General features: G+C 40.1%; 1 protein-coding gene across 3 annotated transcripts in view; it reads right to left on the bottom strand.

Moving 5' to 3' along the window:
- The window catches only part of LOC133623855 (macoilin-1), a 41,950-nt gene that overhangs the window by 12,829 nt on the left and 8,442 nt on the right, over positions 1 to 20,679 (bottom strand). Inside the window, exons 5-12 of one of the 3 annotated variants that reach the window (XR_009817942.2) lie at positions 17,617 to 17,792; positions 17,074 to 17,539; positions 16,850 to 17,008; positions 15,058 to 15,219; positions 14,819 to 14,945; positions 14,313 to 14,487; positions 12,470 to 12,718; positions 8,011 to 9,102 (exon numbers count right to left, since the gene is read on the bottom strand). Coding sequence is in view for 1 of the 3 variants with exons in the window: in XM_061987302.2 (XP_061843286.1) it covers positions 12,528 to 12,718; positions 14,313 to 14,487; positions 14,819 to 14,945; positions 15,058 to 15,219; positions 16,850 to 17,008; positions 17,074 to 17,539; positions 17,617 to 17,792 (1,456 nt within the window). In the remaining 2 variants the exon portion in view is untranslated. Of the gene's footprint in view, positions 1 to 8,010; positions 12,719 to 14,312; positions 14,488 to 14,818; positions 14,946 to 15,057; positions 15,220 to 16,849; positions 17,009 to 17,073; positions 17,540 to 17,616; positions 17,793 to 20,679 lie in introns of those variants that run through there. The other 2 variants (XR_009817943.1, XM_061987302.2) reach the window with 2 other exon arrangements.

The raw sequence follows: 20,679 nt of genomic DNA, 5'->3' as shown, positions 1-20,679 counted from the left end.
ATTAATTTGATAATCGATTAATCTGTCGCTTATTACTTCGATTAATCGATTAATAATCGGATAAAAGAGACAAACTACATTTCTATCCTTTCCTGTATTTTATTGAAAAAAACCCAGCATACTGGCACCATGTTCTGGACATTGGGGACGCAGCATACACCAATAATAACACAGAAATGTAACTCATCAGATCAGAACTGGATCAGATATTGTACATGTTTCTGTTGTGATTAATAAAGGATTCATTTTAGGCTGCCTCTGAATAATAGCATGAAATATTCCAGCACCTTGATAACGTTTAGTTATACTAAAGCGTCACTCAAATCTAAATAGATTTATATAGCTTTATCGGGCCCGGCTACATTGATCCATTATGAAACCAACCTGAGATATTTCTGTCCGTTACGTTTATTTCCAAATTGGTAACCGTGCGTTTTCTCTCTCAAAACGGAGTCAAATGTGCCGGAGAGACATTATCAGCCCCGCGTTGCAACAAAGGCAACGTTAACGTTACTCACAAAAAAGCTGAACTCATGAATGCAAAGTTGCCACTATGGATTTGAAAAGTTACGTACCGTGAGTTATTCCCTTCATCCATGGCTCCAACATGTTTCCTTTTCAGGTGCTCCTGAAGCAATGTTGTACTTCTGTGCCATTTTGCAGGAAACGGTCTTCTTTGAAGTCTTTAAAGTAAAGTGTTCCCACACTTTTGACGACTTAGGTCGTACACTTTTCTCCGTTGAAGCAATAACCTCAAGATGTTTCTCCGCTGAACTATCCGTACTGTTTTCCTGCGCCATTTTTCGAATGTTTCCAGCAATGAGACGGCGTCGTCACGTGGGCTGTACATGACACATCATTGGCTAGCTTACTGGCAGAGGTGGGACCAAGTCATTGCTTTGCAAGTCACAAGTAAGTCTCAAGTCTTTGCCCTCAAGTCCGAGTCAAGTCCCGAGTCAAGACAGGCAAGCCCCGAGTCAAGTCCAAAGTCAAGACTGGAAAGTCTCAAGTCAAGTCCTAAGTCCTGCATTTTGAGTTTCGAGTCCTTTCAAGTCCTTTTAACCACAGACTAATATATTAACACAGATTGTGTATGCTTTTCAAACGCTGTATTTATTTATTAAAACAAGTGCATTTTAAATTGCAGGAAAGAAAATTGTGCTGACATTGCACTTTATAATAGCACTATTAACCAGTCATTTTAAACATTAACTCATTCCTTTACAGAACAAACACATTGAAAAATAAAGTGCAAATGTACTTATTTGTACAAAAGTGTTAACATTGAAAAAACATGACATATACGTGAACATAACAAAAAAGTTGTACTTTTTATATGTCAGGGCCCTATGCTGCATTGCATTTGCAAAAGACCAAATTAGCCAAGAGTCTGTCAGTCATTTGTGCACGATGGGGGCGTAGTATGATGCCACCATGGCTGAAAACTCGCTCCACTGGAGCACTGGAGGCAGGCACTGCCAAGACTCTCATGGCCACTCGGAACAGTGAAGGAAGAGTCTTCATGTTCAATGCCCAGAACAAAAGGGGGGGGGAGAAGTTTTTTTGGGTTGGTATCTTGTGTTTTTTATGTTGATTTAATAAAAAAAAAAAAAAAAAAATTATTTCTTGTGCGGCCCGATACCAATCGATCCACGGACCAGTACCGGGCCGCGGTCCGGTGGTTGGGGACCACTGAGGTAAACAACCAACAGTATGTCAGAAAGCTAGCTAAAACGGTACACATATTCATAATATAGTATACATTTTAACTGACCTTTATTTTACTATTTTTGTCTTTTTTTAGGTGGCTAAAATACGCGGTGCTGCTGACCGCCGTCTAACGTTACGTGTGATATATTGACTAACGTAACCCTGCTTAAAAAAATCACTGAACAAAAAGTATGAATAAGGTAGTGAACTGCAACAGATTCCCGTGTTTGCAATAACGTTATAACGTTAGCAGTGAGTTTACAGCTTCACTGATTTAACTACACAGCAAATAAAAGTCACGTTACTTAGCCAATAAACGTTATCTTACATTCAAAACTTACCCTTCTTTGTGCAGCTTCAAATGCCGGACGAAGTTGGAAGTTGTTGCCTCTCCATCAGTAATTTTCGAACCGCATGTGTTGCATACTGCAAACCGTTTTGTGTTGACTACCTCGTAATTTTTATACCCAAACGAAATTATTTTAGGTATAATTTTTTGTTCACTGGCGTGTGGTTTGAACATGTCTTCTTCGTTGGTTGTCCTGCAATTTGATTGGATGAATGCTGTGTGATGAAAACAAAGTAGATCTAGTTTGATTGGCTGTTGTACTGAGAGCACACACGCTGACACACGCAACGCTGATAGACAAGTACACAATGAAAAATACGGAGCGCTCCCGAATAACTTTTTCATCTTTGGGTTTTGGGGAAAGTAGCAAGTCATGTCAAGTCATGTCAATTCAAAAGGCTCAAGTCCAAGTGAAGTCACAAGTCATTGATGTTAAAGTCTAAGTCGAGTTGCAAGTCTTTTTACATTTTGTCAAGTCGAGTCTAAAGTCATCAAATTCATGACTCGAGTCTGACTCGAGTCCAAGTCATGTAACTCGAGTCCACACCTCTGCTTACTGGCACCTCATGAGACGTAGCCTCAGCGCCGCCCTGGCGCTGTTTTGTACTGTTTTTGTACTTATTTTGATTATTATTTCTCAGCTGTTTGTAAATGTTGCAGTTTATAAATAAAGGTTTATTTAAAAAAAAAAAAAGCCTTCGCGCATAGCATAGTTCCAAAGAATCGATGACTAAATTGATCGCCAACTATTTTTATAATCGATTTTAATCGATATAATCGATTAGTTGTTGCAGCCCTAATATGTATATATATATATATCATCGGCATCGCAGTCTCGGAAGACCATTGATTTCCTGTGCCTCGGAGTCAGGTCTTGTCGCAGCGTCTCCTGTGACTGTGTAGGGCAATTCGTGAGAGACATTACCGGGCGCAGATGTCACATATCCAGACCAGTCCCATAGATGTTGCCGGTGTGGCAGAGCCCTTTTTCTTTCTCTTTGTCCTCTTAGCCTCATGGTGTTGAGCCAGGGTGGTTTCTGACTTGAGCAGCCCGCTCCGAAGTGCCTGCTGCCACTGAAGGCGGTCCTGGGCTGCATCTTCCCAGCTGTCGGGGCTGATGTCAAAAGACTTAAGGTCTTGTTTGCAGACGTCCTTGTAACGCAGCTGGGGACGGCCAATCTGCCTCTTGCCAGTTGTGAGTTCAGCATAGAGGATGTCCTTTGGGATTCGGCCTTCGTCCATCCGTCGGACATGGCCCAGCCAGCGGAGACGTCGCTGCCTCAGTAGGGAGCACATGCTGGGAAGCTGTGCTCTTTCCAGGACTGATTGGTTTGTGATCCTGTCCCTACAGGTGATGCCCAGTAGACGCCTAAGGCAGCGAAGATGGAAAATGTTTAGCCGCCGCTCTTGGTGGGAGTATAGGGTCCAGGTTTCACTACCGTACAGTAGAGTGCTGGTGACACAGGCTCTGTACACCTGCACCTTAGTATGGATAGTGAGCTTGCTGTTTTCCCATACTCTCGCTGGAAGCTTCCCAAAAGTTGAGGCAGCTTTTCCGATGCGGCCACTGAGTTCGCCATTGAGTGACAGGTTGTCGGTGATGGTGGAACCAAGGTAGGTGAAGGTTTTTACGACTTCCAGGGTGTAGTTGTTGATGGTGATAGAGCGGGGTGGTTCAGTTCCCTGTCCCATCGTCTTGGTTTTGCTCAGACTGATGGTCAGGCTGAAGTCCTGATAAGCTTTGGTGAATTGGTTCATTAAGGTTTGCAGGTGCTGCTGGGAGTGTGCTACCACTGCTGCGTCGTCAGCAAACAGCATGTCCCGGATGACGAGTGGTCTGACCTTTGTTTTGGCTTTCAGACGGACATGGTTGAATAGTTTACCGTCACTGTCCTTGTGTGAAGGTAGACTCCTTCAGTTGCTGAACCAAATGCTTGGCGCAGGAGGAGGGAAAAGAAGATCCCAAACAGGGTGGGCGCCAGCACGCATCCCTTTTGTCTGCAATCTGACTCTACAGCAGACGAGGGAGTGATCGGTGTCACAGTCTGCACTGTGAAAGCTACGGGTTTGGAGGACACTTCTGAGGTCAGAGCGCCGTGTTATGATCAGGTCCAACTGGTGCCAGTGGCCAGATCTTGGGTGTCTCCAGGAGACTTTGTGGCGGGCGTCGCTTATATCGAGCAGGTTGTCAGTTAGTCCGGGGGTCATGGTTTTGACGTTCCAGCATCCCAGACGTAGTGCTGGAGTCTTTTGTTTTATTTGATTTGCTTGGTGCAGGGTTTACAGCCCACTTGTCAGTAAGAGTCCTTTAGCTTCATGCACCCAATGAAGCAGGCAGGCTGTGGCGGAACAGCACCTAATTGGCTGGGGGCTGCCCAGCTTGAGGCGGACGGTAGCTGTCCAGTAAGATGAAACATCTCTCCCACCGACGGAGGTAGCCCCTGGCGCCCATCCCTACGCCAAACGAGAAAGGGCTTATAACCGGTAACTGCTGACCTCCCGTGTTGTGCCTTCACTGCACAGTGAAGCTGGAGTTTCCTCTCCAGGGCACAAGAAGCCTGGGCAAGGTGTATGGAGATCCTGTGTTGCCCAAGCAACAGGGCCCCCCTCTCTGCCTTGCTGGCGTTGTTCAAAGGAATGGAGAACCAATACATTTGGCGTCAGTTCGGCTGCAGGAGTTGCAAGAACAGTGCTTCACACACTGAACTACCTAACGGAGTCCAGGCCGGGTTTTCTGTTGGGGTTTGCTCCCTTAGCCTTTTCCATTCCAGAGGATACCCACAAGGCATTGGAAGGGGGGGGAGGGGTGGGGGCTCTATTTAACCCATAGATGAGGCAGTGGTTGGCGGACGCCAGGGCGTGTCCACACACTGGTGCGCCTGCACGCCTCGCCTCTAGGGCCCACTGCTGCTCCGAGATCCCCTACAGTTGTGTCCGCAAAGACGCAGTTTATCGTGCGTGGCCACGAGGAGGCACCAGGTGGAGAGGCTTTGCACCAGCAGGAGGAGGTTTACGCACTCGGCTAATCTTTCCACCCACCCAGGGGCTAACTGGTGGCGATAGCTGTAAGCAGAGAGTAGCAAGCAGGGGCAGCATGCAGCATGCACACTAACTACAAGCACTTCTGCCACAAATCTAACGCACCGACGCATCACACGCACCCTGTGCGTGAGCACTCACACACTATATATATATATATATGTGTGTGTATGTATATATATATGTATATATATATATATATACATATATATATATGTGTATATATATATGTGTGTATATATGTATATAAGTGTATATATATATATATATATATATATATATATATATATATATATATATATATATGTGTATTTGTGGACTTGGAGAAGGCATTCGACCGTGTCCCTCGGTAAGTCCTGTAGGGAGTGCTCAGAGAGTATGGGGTATCGGACTGTCTGATTTTGGCGGTCCGCTCCCTGTATGATCAGTGTCAGAGCTTGGTCCGCATTGCCGGCAGTAAGTCGGACACGTTTCCAGTGAGGGTTGGACTCCGCCAAGACTGCCCTTTGTCACCGATTCTGTTCATTACTTTTATGGACATAATTTCTAGGCGCAGTCAAGGCGTTGAGGGGATCCGGTTTGGTGGCTGCAGGATTTGGTCTCTGCTTTTTGCAGATGATGTGGTCCTGATGGCTTCATCTGGCCAGGATCTTCAGCTCTCGCTGGATCGGTTCGCAGCCGAGTGTGAAGCAACTGGGATGAGAATCAGCACCTCCAAGTCCGAGTCCATGGTTCTCGCCCGGAAAAGGTTGGAGTGCCATCTCCGGGTTGGGGAGGAGACCCTGCCCCAAGTGGAGGAGTTCAAGTACCTCGGAGTCTTGTTCACGAGTGAGGGAAGAGTGGATCGTGAGATCGACAGGCGGATCGGTGCGGCATTTTCAGTAATGCGGACGCTGTATCGATCCGTTGTGGTGAAGAAGGAGCTGAGCCGGAAGGCAAAGCTCTCAATTTACCGGTCGATCTACGTTCCCATCCTCACCTATGGTCATGAGCTTTGGGTTATGACCGAAAGGACAAGATCACGGGTACAAGCGGCCGAAATGAGTTTCCTCCGCCGGGTGGCAGGGCTCTCCCTTAGAGATAGGGTGAGAAGCTCTGTCATCCGGGGGGAGCTCAAAGTAAAGCCGCTGCTCCTCCACATCGAGAGGAGCCAGATGAGGTGGTTCGGGCATCTGGTCAGGATGCCACCCGATCGCCTCCCTCGGGAGGTGTTTAGGGCACGTCCGACCGGTAGGAGGCCACGGGGAAGACCCAGGACACGTTGGGAAGACTATGTCTCCCGGCTGGCCTGGGAACGCCCCGGGATCCCCCGGGAAGAGCTGGACGAAGTGGCCGGGGAGAGGGAAGTCTGGGATTCCCTGCTTAGGCTGCTGCCCCCGCGACCCGACCTCGGATAAGCGGAAGAAGATATTTATGTGTATATATATATATAAATGTGTATGTATATATATATATATATATATATGTATATATATATTACACATATATATATATATATATACATATATATATTATATATATATATATATATTATATATATATATATATATATTACGTGTATATATATATATATATATATATATATATATATATATATATATATATATATATATATATATATATATATTACGTATATATATATATATATTACGTATATATTACGTATATATCAGTGACGTGCGGTGAGGTTGATGGCTGGTGAGGCACTGACTTCATCACAGTCAGATTTACAAACATATGAACCCTAAAGAGAATCTTATTCACCATTTGATTGGCAGCAGTTAACGGGTTATGTTTAAAAGCTCATACCAGCATTCTTCCCTGCTTGGCACTCAGCATCAAGGGTTGGAATTGGGGGTTAAATCACCAAAAATGATTCCCGGGCGCGGCGCCGCTGCTGCCCACTGCTCCCCTCACATCCCAGGGGGTGATCAAGGGATGGGTCAAATGCAGAGGACAAATTTCACCACACTTAGTGTGTGTGTGACAATCTTTGGTACTTTAACTTAACTTTAACTTTACACATACAAACTGTAGCACACAAAAAAGCACATTTAATAAAAAAAAATGTTATTATGGTCTTACCTTTACTTATAAGTGCGGGAACAGTGGTGTTGGTGTTGGAGGAGTTGTGAATGAATGAAATATGAAATCCGTGTTGCAATCTGCAGGTGTACCTAATGTTGTGTCCCTGCAGTCGTTCACGGCTCCTCCGGCGCGAGCAATGTTGTTTTTGCACTTTTTGGCTTCTTGTTAAGTGACTTTTTTTGGGTGGATTCGGTCTTGCACGTGGAGGGTTTGGGTGTGGGCTTTGGTTGGTGTGGCGCTCCCGTCGGGGGGTTCACTCTGCGGCGAAGGTGCCTTAACCGGCACCAGGAGGCGGGGTTACGCGAGCCTCAGCCAGTGCGTCTTCGCAGCAGATTTATGACCGCTCAGCACAAGAAATACGTTACACACATACAGTTGTTGACAAAATACACTGTACATTATATACCTCAGCTAACTAAACTACGGAAATGTATAATATAGTTCATATAGCAATACGGTCTCACTGCACAGCAGGCCAGCAGTTAGCTGAGTCATTGCGCAATCCATGTTGAGGCACAATTGAGTGACGTGCCTCAACTGGCTGCTGATCACCGCACCGTCTCTTCTCAGTATTTGAACGGCAAATGTGAAAATTCAGCGATTTTGAATAAAAATAATCTAAAACTGGTGAAGTTAAATGGAAAATAACTTTATAGTATAATCACTGGATACATATAACAATTTAATTAATTTTTTTTCTCTTTACATTTTTTTTCTTTCCATGATGGCCTCTAGTGACCGCACGTCACTCTAGTGACCGCACGTCACTGATATATATATATATATATATATATATATGTAATTTATTACAAGTAATGGGAAAACGTAAATGCCTGACTTACCTATCAAGGAGGAAATTAGCAAGTTTGGCGTCATATCAAAAAAATCTTCTCTGCCTTCAATGGTCTCCATCTTTCAAAGGCATTCTACAAATCTTGGTTTTGTTCCTGGCTTTGTCATGAATAAGTTATTACCGGTATGTATGGCATTTGACCTATTGTATTATTTTGTATTTTTACATTTACAATATATAAACTAATATTATAAAATACATTTGTCGAAATAAAGGCTGACATTTATACATCTCGTTATATAACATTGCTGCTATAATGTCAGTAAGTGATGATCAATATATGTCATCTTAAAATGACTGTCTACGGATCTTTGAATGCCCGTTTTCATGGCAGCTTTTTTGTTGCTGCATGGTCACACGCAAACACATTTGGTACATAAGCAGAGTTAAAAAGTTGATTCTAAGCTATTTGAATAAAACATACATTTTTTAGCTTTGTGTTATAGGTGACAAAGCAAAGTAAAATGTGTTTTTTTTTAACCATGTTTGGACTCTCTTGCTTTTTTTTGCACTATGAATAGACACTCATATTTCCTGCCTGTTGACAAAAAGCAGGAGGTGTGGGAAATGATGCATGGAAATTAGAGTAATTGCAATTATTTATACAAAAAAAAACGTCCTTCATGAACATTTGAAGAATCAGTAGCCCTTGTCCAAATACGTACTTTTCAACGTCACAATGTGTGCTCCTCCGTTATACGTTCATGCTGACAAAAGAGGTATAACAGTAATAATGATAATAATAAAAAGTACAGCGAGACTAAAAAATAGTTTCGATATAAAACACCCTAGAAACAACACTCTAAATAAAAAGCAACAACAACAAAAAAGGCGATGGTTCTACTTCTCTGGAGTGTTTTCCAGATCAATTCTGTACACGGTGAGTAGAAAAATCCAAATGAAGTCCACAAACAATACAAACTGTAGCACTTCATTGCTGAACACATGACATCCACTTTGAAAGTAATGTCTTTAGGCACAGTCATTCGTTTGGTCCGTACTGTACATACAGCACGTCCTCATTCAGTCTGCACCTCGCAGAGTCAACATCCTTACAAACAACCTACAACCAGTAGAAAAGAATTGTCTTGTAAGGAAAAACTGTTGGAAAATCCAAACATCTTTCAAAAATTAATCGGGGCAAAAGGGATCACTGGTACGTCGTTCATTCATTCATTCATTTGGTCTTTGACCCCAGCTGCCTTAGTGTAATAAACCAACAGAGTTCTTACTGTGAACGACAAATGAAATAAAATAAAAACATGTATCACCACATCTTTTTTTTAATCGCGAAAAAATGTTTGTTTATTAATATGACTAGGGCTGTCAAAAATAATGAGTTAACTTGTGATTAATTACAAAAAATAATTAAATTAATCATGTATATACACAGATAAATCATGTAATTTCTTTTGACCATACATGGTCTTTTACCTTAACCGCTATCAATGCATATGTCATTACAAAAATGAGTGAGTTCACTCTGACTGGCAAATTTCCCTTCAAAATACATCCTGAAAGAACTTTAGATAAAACTGTTACCAAGTTGTGTACGAATAAATAACATGCGTTTAAGTACGTTTAAAAATGTTCCTGGATGACATTCTGACAATAAAATTGCAATTTTGTACACACATTGGGGTCATTTCTTAAGACCATTTGAATCATGCCAGCAAGTACCGGTAATCACCTTTGATTAATCATGATTAATCCACATTCCAAAATGTGATTAATCTGAAAAAATATTCATTTGACAGCCCTAATACTTACACATTCGGTCAAGTTTTTATCTTTATCTGAAAAAAAACTATTTTAATCTTTGACACCAAAATAGCATTTCTTTTTTATGTTTGATATCTGGTATTGATACAACACAAAACTTCTGATATCTCCAAATATAAGTATTTTTAGTTTTATTTTAAAAGTAACAAATTGAACTATATTTTAGATATTCTAGATTTTTTTTTACATTTTTACCTGAAATACATTTAATTTTTGGTCTCCAGATTTTTTTTTTTGTCTAGTTTTTTTTTTTTTTTTAAAGGGGAACATTATCACAATTTCAGAATGGTTAAAACCATTAAAAATCAGTTCCCAGTGGCTTATTATATTTTTCGAAGTTTTTTTCAAAATTTTACCCATCACGCAATATCCCTAAAAAAAGCTTCAAAGTGCCTGATTTTAACCACCCGTCCATTTTCCTGTGACGTCACATAGTGAAGCCAACACAAACAAACATGGCGAAAAGAATAGCAAGCTATAGCGACATTAGCTCGGATTCAGACTCGGATTTCAGCGGCTTAAGCGATTCAACAGATTACGAATGTATTGAAACGGATGGTTGTAGTGTGGAGGCAGGTAGCGAAAACGAAATTGAAGAAGAAACTGAAGCCATTGACCCATATCGGTTTGAACCGTATGCAAGCTAAACCGACTAAAACGACACGACAGCCAGCGACACGGGAGAAAGCGAGGACGAATTCGGCGATCGCCTTCTAACCAACGATTGGTATGTTTGTTTGGCATTAAAGGAAACTAACAAATATGAACTAGGTTTACAGCATATGAAATACATTTGGCAACAACATGCACTTTGAGAGTGCAGACAGCCCAATTTTCATCAATTAATATATTCTGGAGACATACCCTCATCCGCGCTCTTTTCCTGACAGCTGATCTGTCCAGTTTTGGAGTTGATGTCAGCAGGCCAGGGAAGCTAGGGTCGATAGGGGGTTTAGCTCGCTCGTCTGCGGGAACAAACTGCCGCCATTGCTTGCCGTGCTACCGTGTCCCTGAATTGCTCACACACTCCGGCAGATTCAATGGGGGTCTGGCGGCAGATTTCTTTGACTTTATCGTTGGAAATGCATCTGCTTTGAGTGTCGCAGGATATCCACACATTCTTGCCATCTCTGTCGTAGCATAGCTTTCGTCGGTAAAGTGTGCGGAACAAACGTCCAATTTCTTGCCACTTTCGCATCTTTGGGCCACTGGTGCAAATTGAATCCGTCCCTGTTCGTGTTGTTACAGCCTCCGACAACACACCGACGAGGCATGATGTCTCCAAGGTACGGAAAACAGTCGAAAAAACGGAAAATAACAGAGCTGATTTGACTCGGTGTTTGAGAAAATGGCGGATTGCTTCCCGATGTGACGCCACGTTGTGACGTCATCGCTCCGAGAGCGAATATTAGAAAGGCGTTTAATTCGCCAAAATTCACCCATTTAGAGTTCGGAAATCGGTTAAAAAAATATATGGTCTTTTTTCTGACGCTTACATAGGTCTGGTGATAATGTTCCCCTTTAACAAATCAGACTGAGGATTTCCATCAGCCCCCCAAAAACTATATTTTTGATTAGTTTCTCTTTCTGAAAAATCACAACTTTTTTTAATATCTGCATTTTTATTTCCATCTGAAAAACAAAAAATACATATCTTTAACTATGTTACTTAAAAAAAAAAAAAGAATTACAAGTACTGTATTTTTCGGAGTGTAAGTCCCACCTGCCGAAAATGCATAATAAAGAAGGAAAACAACATATATAAGTTGAACTGGAGCCCAGCCAAACTATGAAAAAAAACTGCGACTTATAGTCCGAAAAATACGGTACTGTTTATTTTTTAAATCTCACATTATAAAAAAGAATCCCATAAAAAACATTTTTTTCTTGTTTTTCATACAAATTAAAATGTTAATTTTTTTCCTCTTTTGAAAATTATAAATACTTAATTAAAATTTTTTTTTTTTACACTAAAACAAGAATAGCAATGATTAACCAAAATATTTAATAACAAACATAGATATTGAATTATGTTTAATAACATTTGTGCTGGGTTTTTTGGATTAAAAATTACTTAAACAAATTACAAAAAAAGATCAATGGCAATAATATGCCAGAATTGTTAATAATAACTAATAAAGAAATATTAAAGTGTATCTTGATCACATTTTTGCTTGGGGGCTCAAGATGCAAAACACTTAATGTATTTTTTGTCAAAAATAAGAATACAATAAATAGTAATAATATATTAAAATATTCAATAACATAAAATAAATATAAATATGAAATTATATTTTTAGTTTTTGTTCGGGATTTTAGAAGAAATAAAAACATCTTTTTTTCCAACTAAATGTGGAGATACATGTTTTTTTTGTTTTTTTCCCCCCAGTGATGTTATATGTCTTTTTAAAAAAACAAAGCAACTGAATAAATCCATGTTTGGATTGTATTTATATGATTCACAATTATACAATTATGGGCTATTGTCATTGAAAATGGGCTTTATCTCTGTCATCTCCATGATTTTAGTCAGTTGGATCGAATTGTGTAGAAATTAAAGTGTGGTGTAGTACATTAATGGTTAGCATCAGTCGCGCAGCAAAAAGGCGCGGTGACGCGTGGAAGATGTCTGAGGTCTGTCTACTTACGGCTGGAAGCCGCCAACACGGTGATGTCACTTCCACGTCAAGCCCCTCCCCCTCAGGTCTACTTCTTCAGACACTGGTACATTAGGGCTCGTGGGTTGAGCATGTAGCGCTCCGAGGTGAGCAGCTTGGTGAGATACTGCGGCACGGCGGGCCGAGGAGCCAAGTAGGACACGGCGGGGCTGACAGCCATCACCTCAGCGATCTTCTGCTTCATGTTGCTGATTTCCTGTTCCTGTTTCATCAGTTTACCTGAAACACAAGCAGGCTCAGTGACCTCGGAAAAAATCGATTTACATCCGAACGGCGATTCTTTTTTGTTCTCATTTTAAATCGATTCAAAACTTTCAAGAATCGATTCAAAAATACATATTTCTTTTTTGTATGTGTATATATATATATATATATAAACTTTCAAGACTCGATTTAAAAATACATATTTCTTTTTTGTATGTATATATATGTATGTATATATATATATATATATATATATATATATACACACATATATATATATATATATATATATATATATATATATATATATATATATATATTTTTTTCAAATCAATTTTTAAGAACATTTTTTAAGCCAATTTTCTTTACTCGCAGCGCGTTTTTACTTCATACGTCAGCTTCCAAGGCGCTTTTGTAACCATTTTTATTCCAAATAATATATTCCGAGAATGGGTTTGAATCTAAAATCTATTTGGAATTGAATGGTTACCCTAAGAATTGGAATCGAATCAAATCATGATGTAACATTCACATCCTTATTATTATATCACAACCATTCCCCCCCAAAAAATAAAAAAAATCACAATATACGGACTAAAATGTCAGGATACTTTCTTAATCAGTCTTAACTCTTCTTGGGAACCATTTTTATGAATACAATAAAAATAATTTGAATACACATAATTGTACATATTCTATTTTTTATTTCAATGTGTATTATATTGTAATAGTTGTATTTGTATTACTAAATGTTATTAAAATAAATGAAATATAAAATAAATAATTGCTCATACAGAATTATTATATTTGTTTTTTATTTGTCTTATGTGTGCATTTATATCGTATTTGTTTTTCGGGGAAGAATACTGTACGTATTCCACATATTTTAATATATGGCATTTTATTGTATATGATATATATTACTAATGGAAAAAACAAATAATGTGTTTAATTAAAACAGTTCTATTTATTTATATCTGCACCATATTGCTCTTTTATCCTGCACTACAACGAGCCAATGCAACGAAATTTCGTTCTTATCTGTACTGTAACGTTCAAATTGGAATGACAATAAAAGGAAGTCAAGTCTAAGTCTCTTAAATAACAAACTTTTTGTGTGTACAATTTTATGAAGTAAAAAAAATGTTTGACTTGTCTTTTGGGGTCAAAAGAAATCCTTGAAAAATGTGGAGATGTAAGTATTATAATACACATTTTTAAAATAATATGTATAGCATTTGATTTCAGTTTTTAGTTTGTATTTTTTTTAAGTGACTGTAGGAAATAATACTATTATAAAATGCATTTGTTTAAACACAGGCTTCCTCTCCAATAAAATCCTTACTTCTTATAAATGCTTGTTACTTTCTGCAGTAGGGTTATGTTTTTTTTGGAGGAAATATGAACATGTATCATTTACCGTATTCAATTTGTAATTAAATGCATTACTCTGGCTTTGGTGTCACCCGTGTTTAACACTCATGACCACAAGAGGGTGCTAGATTACCAACATGAATTCTGCTCATCTGATGCTTGTTGCCCCTAACTTTGCCTTTTATCCAAGTAATATTAACACTAAGTGCAGTAAAAAGAAGGCCAAACTCCGAACCTTGAGCGATCTCTAGCTGTCTGCGAGCGTCTCCCAGTGCTGAGAACAGGTCCAGCTTGATGCGCGTCTCCGCACTCAGGTTGTACTCCAGATGCTGAGCCTTCTCCTGCAAGATGGAGAGCGTGGACAGCAGCAGGTCCGTGTCCTTTTCCACACAGCGGTACTTTCCCAAAGCCTAAAGGTGCGAAAACAAACAACATTTTTTAAGTTTTTTTTCCAAAACGATCAATTCTTGCTGTGACCACTTTGGCTTGAATTATCCCATCGAATGGAGCACAAAGACGGAAAGCGTCCTCAGAAGACGTCCAAACACACAACAAATGTGTTTTTAAAAAAAAAATCAGATGTGGAAGTTGTGTCTGCATGCTTTGTGTGACTCAAGCAGATGGAGATGGAAATAATACAACAATATTCCATTACGAGCACTCCAATTCCAAAATAAAGAAATAAATGTTACAAGAACAACAACAACTCACATAGACATTCCCAAATAGATCAATAAATACCTCCACATCATTTTCTAGATCTACCACTCGACTCTCTTTGACTTGACCCTCCAGCTGTAGTTGTTTGTATTCTGTCTCTAGATCTTTTACTCTTTTCCTTAACATTTGGCTTTCAGTGCTCTCCTGTCTGGTGCAAGAGATGGAGAAAGGAAGGAGTTCTTCATTGATGGTATTTCATTTGGAGTAGTACTAATCTATTAGTACTAGTAGTAGTACACTTGTGTGCTTGGTTCTTGTACCTGCTGGTCAAACTCCTCGCCGCCTCATCTGGTTTGTGCGCCTGAAGCTCCACCAGCAGCCTCTCCACCGACAGTCTGGCCTCCGTCTCGGCGCGTGTCTTCTTCTCCAGCATGGCGCTGGTCTGCTTGTCCCGCTGCTTGGATTTGGTCAAACACAGGATCCTCCAGGAGGTAGAAAAGTATGAAATTTTATTCTATTCACTCGGAGTCTATGCTAGGGACCATATTTGGTCGTCCGAGTATGGCAGAAGTAACGTAAAATCAAGGGGTGGCGTATTTCGATACCTTTGTTGCACGTGATGTCACGTCAGGTTGCAAACGCGACACCGGCTAACACACTTGGCTGGGAAACAAGCAGCCAAGCACTAAGAACGGACTCAGTTTGACTGCCTCTAGGCAATGTTGCAATTTTCCATGCCAACAAAGCAAGAAGGCGCTCAGAAGTACAGTAAGGCTCCACACTAGCTCGATGCTAACTTACATTGGATTTGCCATGCTACTATTAGCATTTGCGATTTCAACACCTCCAAATTTGGGAATGACAACTACAAAAAAGTTGGGTATGGATTCATGTAAAATCAAGGGGTGGCGTATTTCGATAATTTAGTTGTGAAGTGAAGTGAAGTGAATTATATTTATATAGCGCTTTTCTCTAGTGACTCAAAGCGCTTTTACATAGTAAAACCCAATATCCAAGTTACATTTAAAGCAGTGTGGGTGGCACTGGGATCAGGTGGGTGAAGTGTCTTGCCCAAGGACACAACGACAGTGACTAGGATAGCGGAAGCGGGGATCGAACCTGGAACCCTCAAGTTGCTGGCACGGCCACTCTACCAACCGAGCTATACCGGTTGGTAACATTAAATGTTACTATTAGCATTTGCGATTTCAACACCTCCAAATTTGGGAATGAAAACTACAACTAAGTTGGGTATCGATTCACGTAAAATAAAGGGGTGGCATATTTCGATACTTTTGTTGCACGCGACGTCACGTCCGGTTGCAAACTCGACACGCTGGACAGCTTCTCGGCAATGTTGCAATTTTCCATGCCAACAAAGCAAGAAAAAGGCGCTCAGAAGTACAGTAAGGCTCCATTTGTCCAAATACACTAGCTCGATGCTAACTTACATTGGATTTGCCATGCTACTATGCATTTGTGATTTCAACACCTCCAAATTTGGAATGAAAACTACAACTAAGTTGAATGTTACAATCAAACAGCTGGTGTGTCATAAATACAAAACTTACAGTATTAACACTTTGTAGGGCTCAACAAAAGACAAGACTGGCAATTTTTACTTGTTTATGGCATATCCAATCTAAATTAGCATCAGACTAGCGCGTTTGTTTTAAGCCATTTCTTGTAACAGACATGGAATATTGCCCATGGCCACTAAGTGGCATAACCGGGGCGGCATGGCTCAGCTGATAGAGCTGCCATGCCAGCAATTTGACGGTTGCAGGTTCGATTCCAGCTTCCGCCATCCTAGTTACTGGCGTTGTGTCACTTCACCCTTGCTCCCAGTGCCACCCACATCGGCTTAAATGCTGATAATGGTATGTAAAGCACTTTGAGTCTCTAGAGAAAAAGGGCTATATAAATATAATTCACACAATTGCATGTTCTGGAATAATATTCACAGCATTACAGTCCTCTATTGCCCATTTATGTCTTCACTATTTCCGCTTGGCGACCTGATTTCTTAGCATGCACTATTTTGTAAGGAAATGTCACTACAGTTATAGCGACGTGAAGATCCCCCTCCCACAAGAAAAGGATACCACTCACTTGCTCTGCAGCAGCATGTTGGACTGTCTCAGCAGAGACACTTCAGGCCTCAGGCTCCTCTCGCTGTTGGTCAGGTTGCAGACGTGACTGCGCAGTTCTTGCTCGCCGTGACGGCTCACCTGCAGCTCGCCCCTGAGCTTCCTCACCTCCTGCTCCAGTCTGAGCCACAGAGAGTGGGCGCAGTTAGGAAACCACAATGAACAATAAAATGAAAGCAATCTCACCTGCTTAACTGCTCAGCGTGCTGATTCTGAGCCGATGTGGCGTTTTTGTCTGCTGCGTCCCGGTTTGGGCTGACTGTCTTCCAGTTGCCTCGTTGTTTCTTCTCCGCCCTGCCAGCAGGGGGCGAAGGCGTGGTGGTGGTCCCACGGGCCTTTGGCGAGGAGTTTTTCGCTGCCCGGGGGGCTTTGCTGCACTGCTCCTCCTGAGGTAGTTTCTCTGGGGTTGCGGAGGATTCTGGTCTCGGTGTCCCGCCAGGGATCTGCTCTCTGGACTCGCCTGAGCAGTTTTTGAACAACAATGGCTTCCGGCTCAAGTCAGCAGACCTGATTTCCGGTGCGGCTTTCTCAGTCGGTTTCTCCTCGCTAGCAATCTGGAGGCAGCCTGTGGTGTGGGACTCATCGGCGACTAGAACAGCGCTGTTTTGGCACTGATACTGACTGGACTCAGCCCTTGTCTTCCATTTAGAGTCTATAAAGGATTACAAAATATGTACCCAAATAAGACCCAGACTTTCTTAAACTAACATATACGGAATGTTGACTTACAGCAATTGTCGGCCGCCATCTTGGGGTAAAGCGGCAGACCTGGCGGGAGCGAGTGCTGCAGCAGGTGCATGTGGAAGTCGTTGTCGCTCTGCACGGCTTTCTGTATGCGCAGCTTGAAGATGTTGGTGAAGTAGCAGGTGACGTCAAAGCCCAGATATACCACGGGATATCCGATGCTAAATGGCGGCGACAGAGCGGAGGCAAGTTATTACATCATAAACGAGCCCGTGAATATTCTCATTTCATTCGAAGGGGATGGAATCCATCGCAACTGGACGGTTTCGTTTCTCGTCCGAGCAGGCTTCATCGGTTCATGCTGGAGAGTCGACGGGATAGGTCTAGTCCAGGGATAAACTTGTTTTCATTGAGGGCCACATGGCAGTTATGGCTGCCATCAGAGAGCCGCATGAAACAGTGAATAATGTATGAATTTGCCTCTGGATTTCTTTTTTTTTCTTTTTTCTTTTTTTATTTATAGAATTTTAGAGTAAAAACTTTACATTTACAAAATGTTACTGTAAAATTGTGTTTTTTATTTTATTTCTTACAACATTTTACGGTAAATATAAAAACAGTACCACTGTTTTGTTTTTGGTTTTTTTTTACAGAAAAAGCTATCATCTTAGTTGCCAGAATTTTACTATTAAATTTACATTGGTTTTTACAACATTATATTTTTAATGAAAAAACAGTATTCTGGCAGTTGTTCTACCGTAAAAACAAAGGTATACATTTTTCCATTTACAGTAATACACCATTAAAAACAAGATTTTACAGTAAAAATATGACAGCTCAGTCAACAGAATTTTAATGCAAAAATAAATTGCAGTTTTTTTTCAATTAAAGTAATATGCTGTAAAGAACACCGTAAAATGTATTGTCATTTTTAGTAATTGGATGGGTAGTTTGCTGTACAATCATAAGTTAAGCAGATATTTAAGTATTTATTTTTATTTAGACAAAAAATGTTTGGAAAGTATGATAATGTACTGTAATATTTGTAGCAACAATGGATACTATTAAAGTTTAAAAGGCATGCAATTTCAAGCAGTACATATATTTTTTCTGTCAAAATGAAAAAAATCCATTGCATTAATGAGAAAATATTAAGTACTTTATTGACGCATATCATTTCCAGGTGTTTGTGGGCCAGATATGGCTTGAGTTTGACACCCTCTGTCTAATCGGATGGGGACGGTGTAGGTCCCGCCGGTTCATAATGATAAACGTCACCTTGCACGATAGAAATAACTGTTGAGGCTGAAAATAGTCCACACAGTCAAAACTCCAAGAGGCAGAAACACATGCACATGATTCATAATTATGGCCACCACTCCCTATGAACACGAAAATTTCAATGAATAAATGACGAAGCCCCTTCCTGCTCTGCCATCGAAAATAACATAATGGCAAAGTTGTCTAAACATTCACATTGTCTGTGTAGTGTTAGTGCTGGAATTTTTACAAATGTATTTTATGCTGCCCTTTTTTTTGCTGCAGCTGCTACATATACTGTAATATTGTACATGGTAACTGGGATTTGTTATATATTGTATAGATTATATACTGTATATATAATATGTAAATATTACATATATGTTATATTTTATAGTGCTACCATGGTACATTTTTAGTCTACTTTATACCTATTGTTTTCGCCCTCTTTTTGTGCCCTTGTGTGCATTATCATTTCCATCCTTTGTAACTAGCTACTGTGTGGAACAATTTCCCTTGTGGATCATTAAAGATTGTGTAAGTCTAATGCCTAAGTCTAAGTCTAAGTCAAGGGATGGTCGGGGTTATGCCAGGAACATGTGCAACTTTATGTTTGCATGAGTTCAATTTGTTATGTTGCACTAAAAACAGAAGTTATAGCTCATAAATGTGCTTCAATACAAAACATGCATCAAATAAAATGTAAGTTTGATTTAAAAAAAAAAATAGGAAAATCGCTTGGAATAAATAAGTGTGGACAAATGTGTAATGGGGATTAGGTAGCCTCAAAATAAAATAAGATTTACTGTGATTGGTCCTCCCGCTAGTTATTAATGACAACCCACACTTTGCACATTAGAAATGACTTGAAACAACTCACAAAGTCAAAACACACAATACGCTCGCTCATGCACAAACATATTGTAGAGTACATAGTGTAGCATATACAGTCGTGGTCAAAAGTTTACATACACTTGTAATGTCATAATAATAATGTCATGGCTGTCATGAGTTTCCAATCATTTCTACAACTCTTATTTTTTGTTATAGAGTGATTGGAGCACATACTTGTTGATCACAAAAAACATTCATGAAGTTTGGTTGTTTTATGAATTTATTATGGGTCTACTGAAAATGTGACCAAATCTGCTGGGTCAAAAGTATACATACATTAATGTTAATATTTGGTTACATGTCCATTGGCAAGTTTCACTGCAATAAGGCGCTTTTGGTAGCCATCCACAAGCTTCTGGCAAGCTTCTGGTTGAATTTTTGACCACTCCTCTTGACAAAATTGGTGCAGTTCAGCTAAATGTGTTGGTTTTCTGATATGGACAGTGTTGGGGTAGTTACTGAAAACCAGTAACTAGTTACAGTTACTAGTTACTTTATTTCAAAAGTAACTCAGTTACTAACTCAGTTACTTACACCAAAAAGTAATGCGTTACTGTGAAAAGTAACTATTTAGTTACTTCTTTTTTTCTTCTTTTTTTTTTAAAGCTCCCATTAATGCCCTTTTTGCCTTCATTTCAGTACTGTTATTGCACTGGAGAATAATACAATCTGTTGATCAACTTGACATGCATTTTTATTTTCCTTTTAACATAATTAATGAAAAACAGTGCAACATAAAAAGGCATTCCTCCTTTCTTTAAACTTGGACCAATGACCATTAATAAAAAACAAGTTTAAGTGCAACATAAGAAGAAACATCATCTTCCTTGAAACATAGGTAGTGAAATAAAGCCTGACATCTGGAGTGATGCTGCTGTCTTCCACACTTGGAGCCATGGATTGTAGAATCCTTGTTTTCAGTGGCAGGATCATTGACACAGATGGTGAAGTTTC

Source organism: Nerophis lumbriciformis, linkage group LG26, assembly GCF_033978685.3.
Source record: "Nerophis lumbriciformis linkage group LG26, RoL_Nlum_v2.1, whole genome shotgun sequence".
Taxonomy (NCBI): domain Eukaryota; kingdom Metazoa; phylum Chordata; class Actinopteri; order Syngnathiformes; family Syngnathidae; genus Nerophis; species Nerophis lumbriciformis.
Note: the sequence above shows the minus strand (reverse complement) of the source record. Positions and strands in the feature narration are given on the sequence as shown.